Consider the following 23616-nt stretch of genomic DNA (forward strand, 5'->3'; position numbering starts at 1 on the left):
AAGAAGAAGAAGAAGAAGAAGAAGAAGAAGAAGAAGAAGAAGAAGAAGAAGAAGAAGAAGAAGAAGAAGAAGAAGAAGAAGAAGAAGAAGAAGAAGAATTAAAGAAGGGGGGAAATACCTAGTTCAGGATACAAAAATTAACTCATCAAAATGCTTCTGACATTATGTGTCAGTACTACTACGACTACGACTACGACTACGACTACTACTACTACTACTACTACTACTACTACTACTACTACTACTACTACTACTACTTACTGCTATGGTCATAGCAGACTTAGCAATGTTCATCTTATTAACTTATGATGCTGGGCAAGTCATTTATCTGCTCATTGCCTTAGACAACTCTCCTTAAAAAGGAGATTATTTATTATATTATATTATATTCTAAGTTGCAAAGATCATAGTGACCTGCTCTGGAGAAGAGAGTTTCCTCATCTGGGAGTTCACTATATCAGAAGAATCACAGTCATCATCACCACCACCACCATCATCACACTCTAGACACAACAGTGGAGTGAAAAAATGAATCTTAGAGAAATAAAGTAACTTGCCCAAGGTCACCCAACTAAAATGTATCAAAGCTTGAATTTGAACCCAATTTCAAATTATGATCGTGGACTGCTGATTTTGGATTTCAGAAGACCAGAGTTTAAATTCGAACTTGGATATTATAGTAGCTATGGGCCCCAGGGTAAATCTCTTAACCTATATTTGCCTTAGTTTCCTCATATGTAAGATGGGAATAATGGTAGCACCTCCCTCTTCTGGTGGTGGTGTGAAGATACAATGATAAGGATATTTGAAAAGTGCCTTGTAAAGCTTAAAGTATGATACAAATGTTAGCTGTTTTTCTGGTCTTTCAACAGTTTTGATCCCTTTTGTTCTGTCACCTTCATTTACAAAGGTATCCCCACTTCTTTAATTAAAGAGCCTTCTCCTATAGAAATAAAAGGGAGAACCCAGTTCAATCACATGAACCAACAGATAAATCAGTCTGGAGACTCTCAAGGATGTCCCATCCCCATAGTGGCCCTTTTCTGTAAAGGAGAGAAGGAAGGAGATGTGTTTTCTTGGCTCTTCCTCAGGGCCATGTTTGACACTTAAATCTACAAATAAACTATAGAATGTTAGAACATTGAACATGGATGCAAGAGCTCCAAAGGGTCCAAGAGTCATAGTCACAGTCTCATTCTGTTCCTTGGCAGAGGTGAGAGACTATAGGTATGGTACACTACACATAATGTCAGAAGCATTTTGATGAGTTAATTTTGTATACTGAACTAGGTATTTCCCCCCTTCTTTAATTCTTTGTTAGAGCAAAGAAAAATATAGCTATATAAAGTAAATATCTCTATAAATAGATCATATAGTGAATATTAAAGGAGGCAAGTAGGTGGCTCGGTGGATAGAGAACTGAGCCTGGAGTCAAGAAGACCAGAGTTCGAATTCAGCCTCAGACACTCACTGAGTGATCCTTGGGAAAGCATTTACCCTCTGTTTGCCTTAATCCACTGGAAAAGGAAATGGTAAAGCACAGCAATATCTTTGCCAGGAAAACCTTATGGACAGCATTTACGTGTGATGCCCAAGAGATCACAAAGAGACATGACTAAACAACAATAACAAATCTGAATACGATAACAAATTATATGAAATAGGGCCAGCTGGGTAGCTCAGTGGATTGAGAGTCAGGCCTAGAGATGGGAGGTCCTAGGTTCAAATCCAACCTCAGACACTTCCCAGCTGTGTGACCCTGGGCAAGTCACTTGACCCCCATTGCCCACCCTTACCACTCTTCCACCTAGGAGCTAATACACCAAAGTTAAGGGTTTAAAAAACAAAACAAAAAGAAAAAAACAAATTATATGAAATATGTTTACATATCCTTTAATTTGTAGCTATAGAATTTATCATCTCTCTATATAATTATAAAATATCTGTGATTTTATGAACATATGGAGCTTCTATTGTCAAAGCTCCTTCCCTTGATGCAGGTTGTCAGCCCATCTGTCACCTGAAGTACTGGGGGATTGTTCATAGTGCTGAGAAGTTAAGGGACTTGCCCAAGTTCACACAACCACTTTGTGTGAGAGGCAGGATTTGGACTGAGGACTTCTGCTTCTTAAACAGCTAATACTTATTAAAAAAATATTTTAGAATCAATACAGTATATTGGTTGCAAGGCAGAAAAATTATAATGGCCAGGCAATGGGGGTTAAGTGACTTTTCCAGGGTCACATAGCTAGGAAGAGTCTGAGGCCAGATTTGAACCCAGGACCTCCCATCTCTAAGTCTGGCTCTCAATTCATGGAACCACTTCACTTCCCCCATCAGCTCACCCTTGGGGGTTTGCTGAGCACTGCACAGATGTTACCTCATTTGATCATCCCTCTAACCCTGTGAAGAAGGTAAAGTAAATGCTATTATTAATAAAAGACATATTATTATTAAATAAATGCTATTATGATCCCTGTTCAACAGAGGAGGAAACTGAGGCAGAGAGAAATTGAGCACCTTGATCCCCAGGTCACCCAGTCACAGATGCCTGCTGACGGTATCAGGTGTTCAGGCAATTTCCTAATGATGCCTCACTTTCTCTCCCTCCCAGGGAGATGCATCCCTCTCAGCCAGGTTTGCAATGGAGATAATGACTGTGGAGATGGAGCTGACGAAGATGACTGTAAGGAGGTGATAAAGCTGTGCAAGGGAAGCAAGAACCAATACTGGGGAACTGGCAGCCTGGCCAGCGGGTGAGTGCTATCTCGTGTGTCCACCTGAGCCAGGTAATTCAACATTGTTCCAGGAGAAGGCAGAGAAGGGGTTCCTGGTCCATTGAAGCTGAGCTCCTTTCCCTTTCTCACCAATAAAAAATCCGGGTTGCAGACATTAAGGTAAACTGTCTTTCCTGGTAGCCACAGATGGAGCCAATGACATTCACAGCAAACCAGATATTATCTTAGAACAGCAACCTGCCAGTGTGGTGATGAGCCAGCAGTCCTGAGGGGGAACCTTGGTGTGACCAAACCCTGGCTGAGAGGCTGGGTATCCTCTCCTCCTAAGGGGCAGACCAGAGGGATCCTGGCATCTCAAGAGCAGAGACAGTGTTTGGCTCGGAGTTAGGAAGACCTATCTCAGACAATTGTGAGCTGTGTTAAACCTGGGCAAGTGCTTCAGGTTCCTTGTTTGTAAAATGGATATTATTATCACAAGGACACTTCCCTATCAGGATTGTGGTGAGATCATAGCTGGAAGGGGCTTTGAAGTCCTTAAAATGGGGCTGTTGGCATGAAAGAAAGAGGACAAGCTTTTCCTTCTTTTCTCTTCCTTGAACACCCCCCTTCAGAGCAGAATTCCAGGGATCAACTCTTATACAAGGTTGAATTTTGGCTTATGTCTAGGGTCTCCCCAAAAAGGATTAAAAGTGTCCCTTCTCAAAAGATACTCAATGTACACAGTGGTCTGGGAATCTACTTATTTCTTTTACTAGATAGGAAATGACTAAAATACAAAAACCTGAAGCAGTGACCTCTGTTTGCCTCTGTTTTCTCAACTATAAAATGGGGATAACAATAATAACCTCCTAAGATTGTTGTGAGAAACAGATAAGAAGACAATATTTGTAAGGTGGCATATAATAGGTACTATATAAGTAGTAATTATTGTTGTTATTATTACTCCTCCTGCCATTCAAAGGTCCTGGGTTTGAATCCTGATTCTGCTGTTTACTCCTATGTGACCTTAGGCAATTGTTCAGCCTCTCATGGACTTGGTTTTTCCTTCTGAAAAATGACATGACCTTAATTTGATTATCTTTGAAATCTCTTTCAACTCTAAATTGATGATTCTAAATCTACGATTCTGTCTAAGCAGCAAAGTCCTTCCTTTCTTTCAGGGGACCTGCCTCCAGGGAAGTCTTCCCCATTTTCCTCTATCATATATGAAAAAAGCCCCATCCCTAGATATTTCCTCATAATACTGGCCTTGGATCTCTTTTAGATGTTTAACACATCATATTTTTGGATTCAAATTATGTGTATTTCGAGGGGCAGTTGGGTAGCTCAGTGGATTGAGAGTCAGACATAGAGACGGGAGGTTTTAGGTTCAAATCCAGCCTCAGACACTTCCCAGCTGTGTGACCCTGGGCAAGTCACTTGACCCCCATTGCCCACCCTTACCACTCTTCCACCTATGAGCCAATACACAGAAGTTAAGGGTTTAAAAAAAGTAAAAAATGAAATAAAACAAAGGGAATGGGTTTGATGATCCCTCATGTACCTTCTAAATCAAGATCTATGATTCTATTAAATCATTTAATCTCCCCCTATCTCAGTTTCCTCATCTGTAAAATGAAGGGCTAGACTCAGTGACCTTTGAGATCCCTTTCAGCTCTCACGCTCGGCTCCTTTGATGTTGTATCATTTAATTGAGTTCATCTGGCACTTATTTGAACTGAATTAAATTCAATTTCAGCTCTGTGCCCCCAGCATGTAGCAGAGGGCTTCATACACAATGTTTGCTTAATAAATGTTGATTAAATGAACTTATGAATCCATATTCATATAATCATTTATCACCAGTTTGACTTAGTGGTGCCCTTGGATTCAATAAGATCTGGGATCAGATCCTTCCCTTGACACAATTCTGGAATGGAACCTACCTCCTAGGATAAAAGAAGGTAACATTTTTGGAGTGCTTTACAGCTCTTAAAGCAATAAGAAAAGACTAGCTGTTTTTATTATCAATCAACAAACATTTTAGAATGCTTTCTGGACCTGGTCTTTTACCAGACACTGGAACTATAAGGATGCCAGGTCCGGCTTTTCCCAGCTGCTGGATATAGAAGGAACGAGAACCCTGCTGCCATGTTCCAAAGCCACCATCTTCAGTTTGAGAAAGCTGCCATTGTTAGGGAGATCTTTTTTCTCCTCAACATTAAGCCTCAATTGGACCTCCTGCAATATTCATCAGAGACTCCTGACAGTAGATTCCAGGGCTAAGATTTTAAATCAGGTCCTCTGCTTCTATTCTATGTATGCTTTTCATATTCCAGCTATTAATGAAATCCCTCTCAAGCACACTTTCATCCATCACACATCTCCCCATTGCCTTTTGGGTGGCAAATTATGGAGTTTCCAAGACCACTGGACTCTCTGTTCTTTGGAGAAATGTGGCAGCCTCAGGAGAATCCCGGTGTTAAAGCAGGTGGTCTTCCCTAGCAAGGGGAGGTTTGTGATAACAGAATCATGAATTTATAGCTGAAGGAGACTTTGGAAACCATCTTGCCCAAGCTCCACATTTTATAGATGAGGAAACAAGTCCAGAGAGGGCAAGTGAGAGCCCAAGAAAGTAGTGACTTACAAAAATTTAGAATGTAAGAAGAGAGAAAAGGGCAGCTGGGTAGCTCAGTGGAGTGAGAGTCAGGCCTAGAGACAGGAGGTCCTAGGTTCAAACCCGGCCTCAGCCACTTCCCAGCTGTGTGACCCTGGGCAAGTCACTTGACCCCCATTGCCCACCTTTACCAATCTTCTACCTATGAGACAATACACCAAAGTACAAGGGTTTAAAAAAAAAAGAAGAGAGAAAAAAAGCAGTAGAGTTTGCATTTAACTCGTTCCCCATCTCCCTCCAGATCCAACCCATTTTCTATAATAATACACTAGCATTGAAAGTACTGTTTAGCTTTGTTTTGGTTCAGTCATTCTAGTCTTCTCTGGTTCTTTGTGACCCCATTTCCTTGGTGAAGATACTGGAATGGTTTGTCCTTTCCTTTTCCAGCTCATTTTACAAGTGAGGAAATGGAAGCATCTATGATTACGTGACTTGCCCAGGGTCACACAGCTAATAAGTGTTGGAGATCAGATTTGAACTGAAGACCAGTCTTCCTGATGCAAGGTCTAGCATTTGGCTTGCTGCCCATTGTATTTTTCAAAAATGATCTCTACTAAGTGTAGTAACAGGAACCTCGCTGCATGGCATCACTTGGGTCACAAAGACAATATAAGCTATTTAGTGGGGAGCAGCTAGAGATCTCTGCCAAAGTTTCAGGACCAATTCCATGCCATGGCAGAGTGATATGATCTCAGACCTCAGAGAACTTCCAGTTAGTTGGTCAAAATGTTTTTTAAGCATCAACTAGGCATTAGGTCCTGTGCTAAGTGTTGGGGATACAAAAAAGGCAAAAGGTACTCTCTGCCCTCAAGGAGCTCACCATCTAAAGGGAGAGACAACAAACCAGCCCATATGTAGAATAAATAGGAAATGATTAAAAGAAGAAAGTTACTAGAATCTTCCCAATTTGCAGGATCTGTGAGTGAGTCAAGACAATACAGTGTTCCTGACAAAAGCTTAACAGCTAGAGGGCACAGCAGATAGAATGCTGGACCTAAAGTCAGGAAGACTCATCTTCCTAAACTGATGTATGGCCTCAGGCACTTATTAGCTGGGTGGCCTTGGGCAAGTCATTTCACCCTGTTTGCCTCATTTTCCATATCTGCCAAATGAACTGGAGGGTCAGCTAGGTGCCTCAGGGGATAGAGTTTCAAACCTAGAGTCACTCAGTAGGACCTGCATTCAAATCTGGCCTTGGACACTCGTGTAAGTCACTTGATCCCAATTGCCTAGCCCTTGTCACTCTTCTGTCTTAGAACCCATACCAGTGTGGACTCTAAGACAAGGTAAGAATTAAAAATAAACTTAAATAATTTGAAGAAGGAAATGGCAAACTGCTCCAGTATCTTTGCCAAGAAAGCCCCAAATGGTGTCATGAAGAGTCATACATAACTTAAATGACAGAACAAACTAAAAGCAATAAAATGGTGTCTAGCTTTAAGCAATTAAAGCTTTAAAAACTATTTGATACAAAATCTATTTGTTTCCTAGCTTATACCTACACTAAGACTTTTGGGACGTTCATTCCTCAAGTACTTTACATTTGAAGAAATTAGACTTTTTATGTGCGTGAAGGGTTATTTAGAAAAACTGGTTTGGGCCTCCATCTGCGCTACATAAATATACCAAGAACTATGACTTATGAACTATTTGTTTATTCTTAACTACAGTAATTCATCCTTAGCTTTAGTGTCTACCTTTTTAAAATGCAGATAATACTTCTGCTATTTGCCTCATAAAAGTCAGACAATCCCACAGTAAATTTTCTCATGCAGTATTTTTTTAAACCCTTAACTTCTGTGTATTGGCTCCTAGGTGAAAGAGTGGTAAGGGTGGGCAATGGGAGTCAAGTGACTTGCCCAGGGTCACACAGCTGGGAAGTGTCTGAGGCCAGATTTGAACCCAGGACCTCCCATCTCTAGGTCTGACTCTCAATCCACTGAGCTACCCAGCTACCCCCCCAGTAAACTTTAAACATATCATTATATAAATGTGAACTATTATTGTTATTAATCTCCTTTTAAAAACATTTTCTAATTTTAAAAAGTTTCAATTAACAAAAATTTATTTTTCTCCTACCTCCCACCGAAAAGAAGAAAAATAAATCCCTGTAAATAATAATAATAATTAGAACTTCTAGAATGCTTTAAGATTTTGCAAAGCACTATAATATTTCTAAATATTATCACATTTGAGACTCATATCAACCCTGGTGGAAGGTACTATTGTTATAGATGATGAAACTGAGGTGAATAGTGATTAAATGACTTGCCCAGGCTCATGTAGTTAATAAGTATCTGATGTCAGCAAGTTTTCCTAAATTCTATTCCAGCTCACTATTCACTTCCCTATGAAAATAGTCAAGCAAGACAGATGTATGAACATCTGTCTGATTCTGCATTGTGTGTAGCTCACCTGCCTGCCTCGGGAGATGGGTAGCATTGCTTCATTATTAAGCTTCCAGAGTTGGTCATTACATTGATCAGATTTCCTAAAGCTTCCAAGGATGTTTGTCTATACAGTGGTGTGTTTTGTTACAAATGAGTCTTAGTTCTGTTCACTTCATTCTGTATCAGTTCATATATGTCATCCCAAGTTTCTCTGAACCCATCTCTTTCATCAAGATGGCATGTCTGTGTTCCTAAAGTGAATTGCAGGTGACTTGGAGACAGAGACCCTGTCCTACATATCTGTTTCTCCTTACTGGATACAAGACTCAAGAGTTTGTCCAAGAGGGCTTGAGCTGGATTTCACACTTTACATTTGGATTTACATCCTTTCTTTGTTCCTCTTTTATAGGATAAATATTTTTACCAATGCCTTGGAAGGTGTTGTTTTTGATAACAATTATTATGGTGGTAGTTGCGATGCTTTTGTTATCGATCAAGACAAGTATAGACTCCCCTTGAATTTGGAAAGGTACAGTATTGAGGTAAGTACCCTGGATGGAGTCCAGGCTCTGAAAACTCCAGTGATTTATAGTGTTGACCAGAATTGATTGCAATCTTCCTGTGACTTATTACATAAGTTTTGGAAAATTGCCTGAAGAACAAAAAGGTTAAGATATTTTCCCAAGGCACAAAGCTAGCAAAGATTTAAAAGATTTGAAGTCAGGTCCTTTGATTTCAAATAGAGCACATTTTCTACTGCTCACAAGAGAGTTTTGCAAATCCTAGGACAATAGCCTAAAAGGTAAGGATATCCAAGAGTCCTGGGTACTACCTGAGGATTTTTTAGTCTTCAATATTTACCTAATTGAACCTCTGCTTCCAAACCTTGCTCTTTCATGACTTAAAGTAACCTTTTGATTTAAGTAGATTTAAGTAGGTTCTCCAAGGACTCACACCTCCCCTTCCAAGGAAACTAAATATTGGAAGGACTGTCATGCAAAAAAGAGATTATCCTTAATCTGCTTAGCCTCAGAAATCAGAACTAGAAATTTTGAAGGGATGATATAGAGAAGCAGATTTCAGGTCAATATAAAGAAAAACTTGCTAATAATTAGCACTATTTTAAACTGGAATTGGCTAGAATGAGCTCCATTCCAACATCCTCATCTGGGAAATCCCATTTTCTTTCCAAACAGTTCAAGAGTCACCTTCTACCCAGGCTTTGCCCTCTGAAAAGATGTTCCCTTTGGGGCATGTTTTGTATATACTTATATCTGATTATGTTTTTTGTCTCCAATAGAATGTAAACCACTTGAAGGCAGGCACTGTGCTTTTTACTTTCTATCCCCAGCAATTAGCAATGTCCCTGGAACATTGTGCTTAATAAATGTTTGCTGATATATTGATTGTCAGTGAGTCCCTGTCATTACAATCTTAAAAGAGGATGTGAAGACATAAAATCTGAGAGCTGGAATGGACTTTAGAAACCCACCAGCCCATTATCTTCACATCCAGTCATGGTTCCCCCAAAGAATACTCCAAGAATACACTGATGAATAATTTGGCAGGCTCTTTCTATACTTGGGCAAAGTACATTCATGTTTTGGCAGGGCTAGGAGTCATCCCCTTAGCTCAATCATAATCAAATCCAGGAGCTCCTACTATGTGTCAGACATTAAGCTCCTACTATGAGTCAGGCAATATACTAGGAGGCCAAAATACAAACATAAATGAAACTGTTCTTGCATTGGGACACTTTCTAATCAGTTAGACATATCCATATCAATTTACCCATTAGGAAATATGTATCAAGCATCTATTTTGTACCAGACACTATACTAGGGACTGAGGATATGGATAAAAAGCAAGCAATATCACCCCTCAGGGAGCATACATTGATTACGGGAGATAGAAGGAACACATCTAGACAGCCAGAAAAATTTGATACAACATAGAAACAAGGTGATTTTGAATAGAAGGCCCTTCCATTAGGAAGATCAGGAAAGAATCATATTTAAAAGGTGCTACTTGATGGTAAAATGAGGCAAGAATCCCATCAAAGGTCAGCTCTCCACATATCCTCTTATGTAGTAGAAGATAGCTGTCTTGCTTCCTAAATTTTCTTTTCTCCAGGTAAAATTGGCCCAAGTCTTTCAGTCCTTTTCCAAGCCTTTACTGGCTTCCACAGTTTAGATTTCAACTCATCCATCCACTAACCCATTCTATGATATCCGAGAAGTTGAACCAAATCAATCACCTTCCTTCTTCTCTGCCCAGGTAAGAGGATATTATGAATTTGTCTATAAGGAGTATGAATCTTACGCAGCTTTTGAAAGAAGTGTGATAAGAGAAGGCATGAAAGATAAGAAGATGGGGCCTGACCTCCATATCCTAAATTGGATTGACATTGGCTACAATTTTGAGAGTCAAAGTCTCCGGAGATACTTGAGCAAAATAAGGAGGGCCGCACAATCGGTAAGTGCTGTCTCCACTGTGGTTGGTGCCATAAGGTTGAGGTTGGAGGGTCTCATTCTTGGGGATTTCTTTCCTGATCAGTTTTACTTTCAGTGTGCATTTCTTAAGATCCTTGGAGTTTTAGGATAAGGACTAATAATAGATGGCATTATTTTATATTCATTTACACAAAAACATATAAGCACATGCATTCACATATATGAACACATACATATATATATATACTTGTATGTATATATAGCTTTGAGAGACAAATACAGTATAATCAATAAAGCACTAAACTTTAAGTCAATAAATTCTGTATTCAACTACTGTCTCAGTCACTTGCTGTGTGACAAAGGATAAGTCATCGAGCCATTTTGAACCCATGTTTCCTCAATGGTACACATAAATAATAATATGTCAAAGAAGAGCTATAAGATGACATCCCCAATCAATTCTTTTGCAGAGGTGGTAGGCCCACAAGTATTATACATTACACATATTTTCAGATTTTTTTCAATGTATTAATGTTGTACTGATTTTTTTCCTCTTTCCTCTTTCTTTTCTTCTTTCTTTCTTCTTCCTTCCTTCCTCCCTCCCTTCCTTCCTCCTTCCCCCCTTCTTTCCTTCCTTCCTTTCTCAGAAATAGCAGATCCCATTGCCTGGCACACAGTGGGCACTTAATGCTTTTTCATTGATTGATAAGTACATGTTGTTTCTTTCAGGATAATGGTAAAAACTTACATCTTTTTGATACTTTCCTGTTTACAAAAAATGTAATCTCCTTAAAAAGAAGGGGTATGCACTTTCATCTTTGAATGCCAGCATTTAATCATGGTGCCTGGCACAGAGTAGGCACTTAGTAAATGATTAAAGCTACAAAGTCCACATTCTCAAGTAAGCAGCTCAGCATCCCAAAGAGGAACATGCTACAGCTCATTAGACTATAACCCCATTTTACAGATGAGAAAACACACTCAGGGGAAGGGACTTGGCCATTGTCACCTGGTAAGTGCTAAGTGCTTTTGGGAAGTGGGGCTCTCCTGACTCAAAGTTCAACACTCCTTCTACTCTACCATACCATGACAATTCCCCTTTATTTCTCATAAGTGTTTGCCATTTCCTCTCCAGTTCACTTTACTGATGAGGAAACTGAGGCAAAAAGGCTTAAGGGACTTGCCCAAAGTCATATAGGTAGTATGTGTCTGAGGGCATATTTGAACTAAGAGAGGCGAGACTTCAAAACTCTAGGCTCAGCACTCTGTAGCTGCTCCTTGTGTCTTATGATATCTCATCATGGCATAGGATCAGCTATTTCGCTGCAGAGAGAAAGAACCCTATTTAGGTGGATGAGGATGAGGATTTTTTCCATAATGGGCCCACACTGTAAGAAAGTCACTTTAGTGGCTGAACCAGAGCAAAAATTTGAGATAGATCCTCTATCTCCCAAAGCAAGCTATTGCAATAGATGAGACATGAGATAACAGGGTCCTGCACCAGGGTGGAGGTAGCATCAGAGGGGAGAAGGAGGCACACCTGAAAGATATTTTTAAAATATAAACAGAATTTGCCCCACCTTGGGGTGGGAGGTAAAAGAGACTGAGGAATCCAGGATGACTGGTTTGTGAATTTGAGAGACTGGGAGGATAGTGTTGCCTTCTATAGTAATGTGGAAGTTTAGAAGAGAGGAGGGGGTTAGGGGGAAAGAGAATGTATTCAATTCAGGACATGTTGAATATAAAATGTACACTAAACATTTAATTTGTCTAAAAAGCAGTTGGAGATACAAGATTGTTAGTGAGCGAAAAGCTCAGGGATGATAAATAGATCTGGGAATCATCAGCTTATAGATACTAAATCCATAGGAACTGATGGATTATCAAGTAAAATAGTCTGGAGCTGTATTGACAAACCTATGGCATGAATGCCGGAATGTTCTGGAGGGGGCTGCTCCATTTCCCGCTCCTGACAAGGAGTGGTCAGAGAAGTAGGAGGAGAACCAGGAGAGAAGAGTAACTCAAAAAAAAAGAAAGGTAAGTGTATCAAGGAAAAGAGGGCAATTGTATTAAAGGCTACATAAAGAGAGGTCAAAAAGACTGGGGATTGAGAAAAGGCAATAGAATTGACAAACAAAAAATCATTGGAAACCTTGAAGAGAGTAATTTCAGTGGAATGCTAATGCCAGAATTTCATAAGGAATTAAGAAGAGTGAGTTGTAGATGGTTTACTCAAGGAGTTTAGCCACAAAAGGCAGAGGAAATAGAGAATGATTGTTTGTGGGGGTGGAAAGATCAAGGGAAGGTTTTGTAAGAATAAGAGAGACATGGGCATGTTTATAGGCAGTAGAGAAGAAACCATTAGAGAGAGATTGAGAATAAGCGAGAGAGTGAGGATGATGGAGGAAGTGGGATAGAATGGGGCCACTTGCACATGTTGTCGAGTTTACCTTGGTAAGGAGTGGAGTCACCTCTTCACGTGAACAGATGTGTAGGAAGAAGACAGTGGCAGAAAACATCTGAGTTATATGATTTGAGGAGAAGGGGGAAAGGAGCTCATGATGAATGACCTTAATTTGTTTTCTATAAAATGTAAAGTAAGGTCCTCAGCTGAGAGGATGGGAGGAGAGGGAGCCATGAGAGCTTGGAGGAAGGATGAAAAAATTTGGAAGAACCACTATGGAGAATGAATTGTTAAAAGAGATATAAAAGGTTTGCTTAATAGCATCAAGGGTCCTGTTGTAGATGCGTAATTTAAATTTGGGATGGGGCCAGTCAGAATAGTGGTGGGAATTTCTCCATATTCTTTCAGCAAGACATATGAAGGAAAAATGACAGTAAATTGTGGGAGTAGCCAAAAGCTAACAGGGTGCCATCAGCAATATAAGGGACCCAAGAGAAGAAGTCACATAGAGTTGAATAGAGTTGCCAAGGGGTCAAGATGGGGAAAGGAGGAGGCTAGTTCAGAGATGGTGGCCTGGGAGAGAAGAGACAGGGTGAAGCATTGGAGCTTACATTATAAATGAAGAAATGGTTTTGGTATGGGAAGGTACAAGAAGAGGCAGAAAGTCAATAGATTGTGACCAGATAAGGGAATTTCAGAGTTCTCGAATATAGAGAAGGTACATCTGTGGTCGACAGCAATATCAAAGTATGACCATCTTTATGTGTGGTTGAATTGGGGCAGAGGAGTAGATTGAACAGGGAAAGTGAGTTGGGTGAGGAAGTGGGAGGTTAAGGTGTTTGTAAGTGCATTTGGCAAATATATAAAGGCAAAAGTTGGGGAGTAAAGATTCTGATTAAGGTTGAGAATTTATTGAGAAACAAAAGGAGGTATCCTGGAGGAGACAGAAGGAGCTTCCTGCAGATTCAGGCTGAGTTGTGAAAGATGTCAGAGAAACTAAGGGGGGAGGCCAGGAGAAATAGCCAGAGCAAAGGCTTGGAGTTGGAGAATGAGTTGGAGAATGGATTTGGTACAAAGAACATCAAGTTGACTTGACTGACAATCCCATGAGACCTCAGGTACTTGTACTCTACCCTATTTCCTGATGGAGAAACTGAATTTCAGAGTGGTGAACCTCAAGTTCATGGAGAATAGTAAATATCAGGAGCTCTGAAGCATTATTCATCTATACCCTTCTTCTTGACTAAGAGAAAGGAGAGGAGGGAGAGAGAGTAGCCCCTTATAATGATAGTTGTCATTATCATGCACGATACCTATATTAATTCAATTGAGCTTCACAACTGTGTGAGGTGGGTTCATAGAATCTTATATCTAGACCCAGAAGGGATCTCAGAGGTCAACAAACTCCATCTCCTCATTTTTTTCAGATGAGGAAACTGAGGCCCATTTGTTAAAGGGACTTGTTCACAATCACAAAACTAATTAACAGCAAGAGTCAAATTTGAACCCATGTACTCTGTCTCCAAAATCAGCATTCCTTCCACTATACTTTGTGATCTCCTTCAAGAGAAGAGAACAAGGGCAATAAATGACAGAGAGGTAGATTTTAGTTTAATAAAAGGAAAATAAAGTAACTTTCTGACAATTGGAACCTTTTCTGGAACAGAATGGATTACCTCAGGATTCTTGTAATGGAGATCTTCAAGAGAAGACTGGGGCAGGGGGAAGCTGGCTAACTCAATGGACTGAGAGCCAGGCCCAGAGACAGGAGGTCCTAGTTTCAAATCTGGACTCAAACACTTCCTACCTGTGTGACCTTGGGCAAGTCACTTAATCCCTATTGCCTACCACTTAACACTCTCCTGTCTTAGAACCAGTGCATAGTATTGATTCTAAAGCAGAAGGTAAGAGTTTTTTTTAAAAGTGAGAGAGAAGACTGGGAGATCCCTTGTTAGAGATAATGTTGAGAAGATTTCTGTTTAGGTTCAGGCTGGATTAAGTAGATAAAGTTTCCAAATCAGAGCTTTTGTTGCACAGCTAGGAGGTGTGTGGATAGATTGCTGGACCTGGAATTAAATAGACATTAGGTTCAAATCCAGCTTCAAATACAAAGTAGCTGTGTGAACCTGGACCAGTCACCTAACCTCTCAGACTGTTTCCTTCTCTGTGAAATGGGGATAAAAATGGCACCTACATCATAGAGTTGTGAAAACCAAATGCCAATAACCTACATAAAGTGCTTTAGCAATCTAATGTGCTTTTTAAGTGTCAACTGGTATTGTTATCCTCTTACGTGCCACCCAGCAACCTTCTTCCCCTCTTATGTGAGGGGGAAGAAAGTCAAGTTGAAGTGTGTACAGGCTAAAAGGACGCTGGGATATTTATGAGACAGCCAAAGCAGTCCCAGAGGACTCCTCTTCCACCAAGTTGCCTGGAGGAGTCATAAGTGTGATGAGCCTGGTGAAGAAGAAAAGATGGCATTTGTAAAGTTCATTCTGCCTTCCCTCAACCTTACATTTAAAGGTCTGGTTTTCCCCTGTTGGCATTTCACTTAGAAAAGCAAAATTCTGCACGTGCAATGCACCATCGATATTGGACGTTACAAAATGAAATCCAAGGTGCTGATGTTCGATTATGAATTTCTGATGCGCGTGGACAGGCTGCCCAGTGACTACAGCTATGGAGAATACAGAGACTTCATCCGAGCCTACGGGACACACATCATTTCAGATGCAATCCTTGGAGGCGTATATGAGTATGCCCTCATTTTGAACCCAGATGGTATGGACAGTGAAGGTACGGAGACTTGGTTTGGATTTGTGCTGGGATTTACGGGGCTGGCATAGAGGAATCAGACCTGGGAAGATAGTATGGGGAGGTTGGCTGATTTTGTAAGCAAACTAGACAATATCAAGAGAATTCAGCTAGGATAGAGGATAATAATGATAAGAATAATAGCTAACATTTAAATAACACCATAAAACCCTACATAGATCATCTGATTTGGATCTTCCCAACAATGACTTCCCAACTATCTTCCCAACTAGGTCAATACCATTTAAAAGAGGAAGAAACTGAGGCAAGCAGAGAGTAAGTGACTTGCTCTGGGTTACACAGTGAATAAGTCTCTGAAATAGGGTTTAAACATATTTTTCACTCCAAGTACAATTCTCTAATAATAATAGCTAACAGCAAACATTCATATAACACTTACTATGTTCTAGGCACGGTTCCAAGTACTTTACTAGCTGCCTTAGAAAAAAAAAAAAGAAGCTTCCTCATAATGAATATCCTGTCACAGTATTATAGATTTAAAGATGTAACATTCCTTAGAGACTCACCATCTTCATTTCAGAGATAAGGAAATTGAGTCACCAACTCTCCTCCAATGGCAGTTCAAAGACCCAGTTTTATTCAATGCTTCAATTCCACAAGTTACTAAACTCCTACTATTTTTGAGGCACAAAGAGTCCTTTCTTTTGATTTGTCCAAGTTTTAAATGTCTAAGGGGTGAATTTGAATTCTGATCTTTCAGAATATGTGTTGCTAGCCCTCTGAACTCAGCAACACTGATGCTGGATGAAAGACCACTTGCTTGGGGGTAGCTGGGTAGCTCAGTGGATTGAGTGCCAGGTCTAGAGATGGGAGATCCTAGGTTCAAATCTGGCCTCAGACAATTCCTAGCCATGTGACCCTGGGCAAGTCACTTGACCCCCATTGCCTAGCCCTTACCACTCTTCTGCCTTGGGAAGGTAAGGGTTTAAAAAAAAAAAAGAAAAGAAAAGAAAAAAGAAAGACCACTTGCTTAGGAGGCCGTATTTGGCAGTCTTACACAGTGATGCACTGGAGCAGTCGGCTTCTATCATTCCTTTCATTTCCAGAGTTCTGGAGAATTTTAAGGCAAAGTCTCTTTTCCAAGCCAAACTGGGTCTTTGAAAGAGGTGACCAGATATACACAATTAGATACACGTAGGTGGAGTTGGAGGCTGAGCAAAGGGTTTGATAGGTAGTCAGTTCCTAGAAGGATGTGCTCCAAGACTTACTCTAAAATTCGCTTCTTGATTCTCAACTTGGTTTGGCAGGAACCCTGAGACCACATGTCAGGCTATGTCAGGGATTTACAAGCTTATGTTATCCTTTCTAAGTAGAGACCCAGCCCAGGATCGTATCAGACATCCAAAGGTTAGCCTGGGTAGCAAGAGATCTGTCCACCAGGTGATGAACTTTTATGCCCCAAGAAAATGAGATCTGTGTTCTTGGGCCCATGGGGAAAGGGAGGGACCACCTGCACTAACAGAATGAATCATGGAGATTTGAAATCATCAAGGACTCATCAGGATTTAGAGAGGCTTATGAGTCCCTGTCATTCCATGTGCCCCTACAATCCATGCTCCTCACAGCTTTTACGTTGATCCATATTGAATGTAACCATCTCCTTTCTCTATTCCACTCCAATGGCTCTCCAGCATCTCTAGGAATAAGTGTAAATTCCTCTGTTTGACACTGAAAGCCCTCCACAACCCACCTCTGGCCTATATTTCCAAGTTGATTATACTTTATTCTCCTTCTTCTCCTCCCACATACTATGTTCCAGCTAGGCTAACCAGTTTCCTATTCTTCATAGACGGCATTCTATCTCACCCTTTTACAAAGGATGTTTATACTAACTCTTCCCCCATGGCTGGAATGTACCTCTTATTTCTACATCTTGAAATCCTACATTCTCTTCCTGGCTCACAATGAATGCTTCTCTTCTTTCAAGAAGCCTTGCTTGCCTGATTCTCTAGTTCTTGATTCTCCCTCATCTCCAGTCATTGGGTATTTATTTTGCATTTTCCCATGTGTGAGAATGCTTCATTCTCTCATGTAGAACATAAACTCCCTGAGGGCAGAGACTATTCACTTTTATCTTTATTTCTGCAATGCCTAGCACATAAGAAATGCTTGCTAAATGCTGCTTCATTGACAAGTCTTTTGCTGTTTTTTTCCTGTTTTGAAGGTTATACCTTTGATGATATCAAGTCCTGTACTCAGGAAGCATATCACTCAAGTGACATCACAAGTAGAGACTTTGTTGGCATGAGAATGGACCAAAGATGCCATGTCCTCTTGGATCAAATAGCAAGTGAGTGTCTGATTGAGGGATTGGCACAGCAGGTGGCAGGGTGGGAGGGGTATATTTTGAAAATGACCTGCCAAAAGGCTCCTACTCTTACAGAATTCCTTCTCCTCTTTTCTGGTTTGGAGTAAGTGAATCTGAGTCAACCTTACCATCTGGCTGCTAGTTTGCATTACCAAATATATAATGTAGATGAAACCTTGCAGACTCTGTCCCCAAACAATAAAAGTGAGGGAGGGGTGGTGTTTAATTCAGAAGGAACCAATAATATTTACAATCCTTCATCACAACAGAGCAACAAGGACTAATCTATATGCATTTTGAGTTTACTATGGGATACGATAAATCTGATACTGATCTAGATCTAATTTCTACTAAACTCTTTCCAGTTTTCCTCTTCTGGACAAAAAAAAAGATATTATTTCAAGTAATGTATGTCTTGATTCTATAAAACACTGGGTTATTGAGTCCAATTGCTTCTTTTTCCTTTTTTTTCCTTTTTAGGTTTTTTTTTTACTGACATTTTTCTGTTTTTTCCTTTCCTTATATCCCTAGCATTTTTCCATATTTTAATATTTAGTAAATGCTTACTGACTGATTATATGACTAATCAAAAACAAATTATTTGGACAATTGGGGGCTTATGGTATCATCTGGACTTTCAAAATATTTCTAAATAGGAGGGAAAATTCCCTCCTCGTTGCAACTTTCTTTCATTATTTTTCTAGTGATTCTAGAACTTTTGTTCCTAATAATGAATTTTGTTATTTTATCTAGCTGCTTGAAATATCTTTTGGCAGTTCAACCAACATATTGCTAAATCTGCAAATTAATCGAGGTAGTATCAGCATTTTTTTTTGCCTTAGTATAACCTCAAGAGCTATTTCCTCAGTTATTTTAGTCATTCTTTATTTCTTTAAAAAATACAGGTCTTAAGTGTGCCTTGGTAAATTGTTTTCAATTAGTAATTTTGAATGACTCCCCATTCCATTTATGCTTTTAAAATTGTTTCAAAACTATAGGAACTGATTTTTTGAGGGTTTATCTTGTCTTCTTTCAATTTAGTGGGGTTATTGGTTTTTTCCCAAGTAGCTTATTTGCTGATTCTTAAGAATTATCTAAGTAAGCTATTTTGTTATCAGCAAATGGGAATAGTTTTATGTCCTTCTTTTCTTGTTGTCACATTTCTAAAATTGTTGAATAACTGTGGGAAAAGTAGGCATCCTTGCTTTATGCCAGTATTTATTGGGAAAGTTTCTAATATTTCCACTTGCATATAATGCTATGTTTTCATTTTAAATGCATACTTTTTAATTTAAAATTAATTTGTTTTAAATGATAATTGTATAGATACACAAAAAGTTATTATTTATTCATATGAATAAACTGACCCATACAGGGAAAAAGAAAAAGCTGAACTGAACTTTGAAGAATATCACTGAAGATACTTACATCACTGGACTCATTATGACTACAAATATCCCTTTCACATCATGACTTTCCCCATTGTATCGATATATCATAGATTGGCATGAGAAATTAAATGGGAATTTTTGGGGACCTTTACATAAGCTGCAAATAGCACTTGAAGGCCCACAGATAACACAGAAAAAAATTAGAAGCTGAGAAGTGAATAAATATATGTAGAGTAATAATTAATATCAACACATATTGTCTTTTTATATCATAAATATATGAAATTTCTTTTTTCATGTTAAAATAAGTAAAAAGTTAAAATTCACTGAAAGAGTATGAAAATCAGTGGAAGACACATAAAGGCTGGTATGTAGCGATATCTTAAAATTGAGCTACATGTAGCCTATGGCCAAATGCTTAACCCTAATTTCACAATAAGGTACTGTAAACATCCCATAAAAGAAAAAAAGAAAGAAAATCAGACTTTTATGGCATAAGAGTGCTAAAATCTTTTACGTGGATATTCCAGATCATAGGGGCACCTCATCCCTAACCCCGATGATGTGAAAAGGATACCTGTATTGATTCATACTTGGTTCTAACTGAAATAAAATGATGGTGGGAGTAAGCACAAGGAAGATGGTATCTAGGAAAGGGAAGGGAAGGGAAGAAGGTGAGTCTGGACCCATTGTGACATGAATAGCATCTTGATTTGGGCTAGATTTTAACCTTAAGAATAAGCACTAAAAAAAAGCAAATATATGTCTTTGGAAACCTTTTAACATATCTTAACTGACTATAACTATATGCATATATATCGATATATGCATAAATATGGAAAGATTTGGAATTTCATCAGTAAGGAGAACTCCTAGAGTGGGAACTCCTTCTAGCAAACAAGTTACAGTTCATCTGTCATTTCTCAGCTCCCTTGATGGTAATCAAATGTTATTTTTTAAACAAATTCTAGAATATTTTATTAAATACTTTTGGAGCTATTAAGAAAGACGAGACAGATTATTACCAATTGTGAGAATCAGGAAGGACTTCTTGGAGAATTTGGTAGGAAAAAGAGAACAGATGAAATTCCAGGTAGAGAGAATGAGACCAGCCTGATCAAAGGCACATGGATGTGATTATTCCAGAGGGAGAAATGAATCCATTTGGGAATATAGAGTACATGGAAGGAAGTAATCTGAGGTCAACCATAGATGTAGAGTGGGAAGGAATCTCAGAGACCATCTAGCCCATGTCCCCTCATCTCCCAGTTCATCCCCTTCTCTATAATGTATAATGTTAGAGAGCCATACCAGCCATCCCTGAGAAATTAAGCGAGTTGGTGAGTGTCACAAAGCTTGTCCATGTTAGGTAGGACCTCGATGCATGTCTTCCTAAGACCAGCTTTTTATCCAATGCCAATCAACCATCAAAATTTATTAAGAAATTAATGTGGGGGCAGCTGGGTGGCTCAGTGGAGTGAGAGTCAGGCCTAGAGACAGGAGGTCCTAGGTTCAAACCCGGCCTCAGCCACTTCCCAGCTGTGTGACCCTGGGCAAGTCACTTGACCCCCATTGCCCACCCTTACCACTCTTCCACCTATGAGACAATACACCGAAGTTAAGGGTTTAAAAAAAAAAGACTTAAAAAAAAAAGAAGAAATTTATGTGTGCCAGGTACTGGGCAAAATGTCAAAGGAACAAATCCAAAGAATGAAACATGTCTTTCATTTTTGTTTTTAACTTGATGAGTCACGTTCATTGTTCTGCTACTGTTGAACCATCCTCATACCCCTGGTATAAATCCAACATGATTATAGTGAGTAATTTTTAGATGTAGTGCTATAGTTTTTTGGCAGGATTTTATTTTAAATTTTTGAATGGATATTCATTAGTAATCCTGGTCTATAATTCTCTTTCATTGTTTTGTCCTCTATTTTAGGTTATTAGAACTATATTTGTTTCATAAATGGATTTGGTAGACCATTTCCTTTCTCAATGTTTGAGAATAGTTTATATTGTTTAGGTTTCAATTATTCTTTAAAAGTTGGATAAAATTCACATGTAAATCCTTCTAGACCAGGGTTCCCCATCCTCCAACTTGGCACACCAACTTTTAAAAGTTCACCATTCTTAGGGAAGATGCATGTCCATGTCCTTGAGTAACCCTCTATTTCTAGAATTCTGTTTAATTTCAGGGAATAATTTTTAAATAGTGTCTACTGTGAGTAAAGAGTGAAAGAAAGGGTCACTTTGACCTAAGTTTTATTCTAAGGACCCATTCCAAACCTTTCACTTCCCTGTTCTCCTATAGAGTCCCCATGGACACCTCAAGTTGTAAAAACCTGAATCATAGAATCAGGACGTAATCACAGTGTGTCTTGTTGACTTCCAGTACCATGGGCCAGAACTTCGCCCATTGATTATAATAACAATAGAATTCAGAGACCTTTTTGGAGATCAGCTTGTCATAGCAATTACTTTTTAAATATGATCATTACCCATGACATGCTAAGAAGTTATTGAAGGGACAGTATTGGAAATTGAAGAACTGGGAGAATCACACCTCTTTAATCAACTATGTGACTTTTGAGAAATCATTTGCCCTATCTAAACTTTCTCTTATCCTTTGTAAAATGTCTGAGTTGGATTTTGTTTTTAAAAAATTCATTTTCAAGTATAGCATTTCTTCAATGGCTACTCAAATCTCTTCCAGTCTTGAAATTGGATATTTCTTTGATTCTGTGGCTAGATGATTTTGAAGGTCTATCCCAGCTTTAAGATGAGTTCTAAGCACAGATACAATATTATATTTTAGAGTGGAGGCTATAATTTTTTAAAAGCCAATCTCTCTCTCTTTCCCTCCATTTCTCCCTCCCCCCTCTGACTCTGTCTGTCTTTCTGTGTGTCTGTCTCTCTTTCATCCCTCTCAGATTTAGGTAAAACAGATGAAGACCTCCCTATTGTGGAGGATCTGGCTGTCTTCTTACGTGGTGGGACAATACCATCTATCACATCTCTAGCATATAACAGACTTCCAAATAAAGAGCTGATGGAGAAATGGGGAGATGCTGCAAAATTCTTCCCAGAAGTCCTAAAGATAAAGGTAGAGAACATGTTCAATATCCATTGCTGCCTCTCTCAGAGATATCAATCCCCTCACTTATCCAGGCTTGAATTCTCAAAATATCTTTCGTCTCTCTTTGACCTGGCCATCCACATCTAATCAATCACTGGGAGCTAATGGATCTTCTTTTTCAGCATCTTTTTTGTCTGCTCTTTCCTTCTTAATATCACAGCTGGCACCTTTGGTTGGTTTCTTATGTCCTCTCAACTTAACTGCTACAATCTCTCAACTGATTTCTAGCCTCCAGGGTCAACCTCCTTCAGCCCCTCCTGAGAATCAGGATTTGGTAGGCCATACAGTGTTCTACCTGGAATCAGAAAATTCCTAGTACAAATGTTGCTTCAGACCCATACTACTTTTATGACTGTAAAAAAATCATTTAATATTTCAGAACATTGTTTTTCCTCCTCTATAAAATGGGCATAATAACATCTGTCCAGAATTGTTGTGAGGAAGCACTTTCTATAGCCAGGTCCCAATTAGAGCAAGTGAGTCCTGTTAAATAGTGGCATTATTTGAATTTGTGCTGCCTTTTGGACCAGATTCTAAATTTTCAACATCTAATGAGTCTCAGTACAGCTTTGGGATTGTGTATCCTCTACCATCCTTCTTTTTCCAGATGTCAAATTAATCAATATCCAACAATTACCATATTCTACCTAATTATAACTTTGAATGGTGTGCAAAATTATGAGATGCTTATTATTATGATGTACATCCTGCCCCAAAACAATCTTTCCTAAAATACTACTCTCATCTTTTTGCCTCCTGGATACCCCTGTACTTAAAACCGTACAAGAGACCCCCAAATCCATGCTTTTGTGTATCCCCAGGATAGCTTCCACAGGTTCAAGGTATTTCTTGAGTCTTTATCCTCACAGAATCACTCCGGGCATACAGGATGAATAACATTACAAAGGAGCAGAGGTGGGAAATTAAATGGCATGAGTAGGTAATAGCAGGCAGGCCAATTTGGTTGCATGGAGACTTCATTAAGATAATAGTGGAAGGGGGCAGCTGGGTAACTCAGTGGATGGAGAGTCAGGCCTAGAGACAGGAGGTCCTGGGTTCAAATCCGGCCTCAGACACTTCCCAGCTGTGTGACCCTGGGCAAGTCACTTGACCCCCATTGCCCACCCTTACCACTCTTCCACCTAGGAACCAATACACAGAAGTTAAGGGTTGTAAAAAAAAGATAATAGTGGAAAATGAATCTGAAAATAGAGACTGTTGTGAGCTTGTTAAAGATATTCAATGTACTTCTTAACTGTGTGACCCTGAATAGTCCTTTAACCCCCATTCCCTACCCCTTACCAC

The 23616-nt window shown here is 39.3% G+C and overlaps 1 protein-coding gene across 1 annotated transcript in view; it reads left to right on the forward strand.

Annotated features, from left to right (window-relative positions):
• C8B (complement C8 beta chain) overlaps positions 1-23616 on the forward strand; it is a 78740-nt gene that overhangs the window by 49485 nt on the left and 5639 nt on the right. Inside the window, exons 5-10 of the mRNA XM_044674783.1 lie at positions 2533-2756; positions 8194-8326; positions 10062-10259; positions 15197-15437; positions 17641-17766; positions 22106-22278. Coding sequence (XP_044530718.1) covers positions 2533-2756; positions 8194-8326; positions 10062-10259; positions 15197-15437; positions 17641-17766; positions 22106-22278 — 1095 coding nt within the window. The remainder of the gene's footprint in view (positions 1-2532; positions 2757-8193; positions 8327-10061; positions 10260-15196; positions 15438-17640; positions 17767-22105; positions 22279-23616) is intronic.

The sequence above is a fragment of the Gracilinanus agilis genome, chromosome 4, assembly GCF_016433145.1.
Source record: "Gracilinanus agilis isolate LMUSP501 chromosome 4, AgileGrace, whole genome shotgun sequence".
In the NCBI taxonomy this organism is placed as follows: Eukaryota; Metazoa; Chordata; class Mammalia; order Didelphimorphia; family Didelphidae; genus Gracilinanus; species Gracilinanus agilis.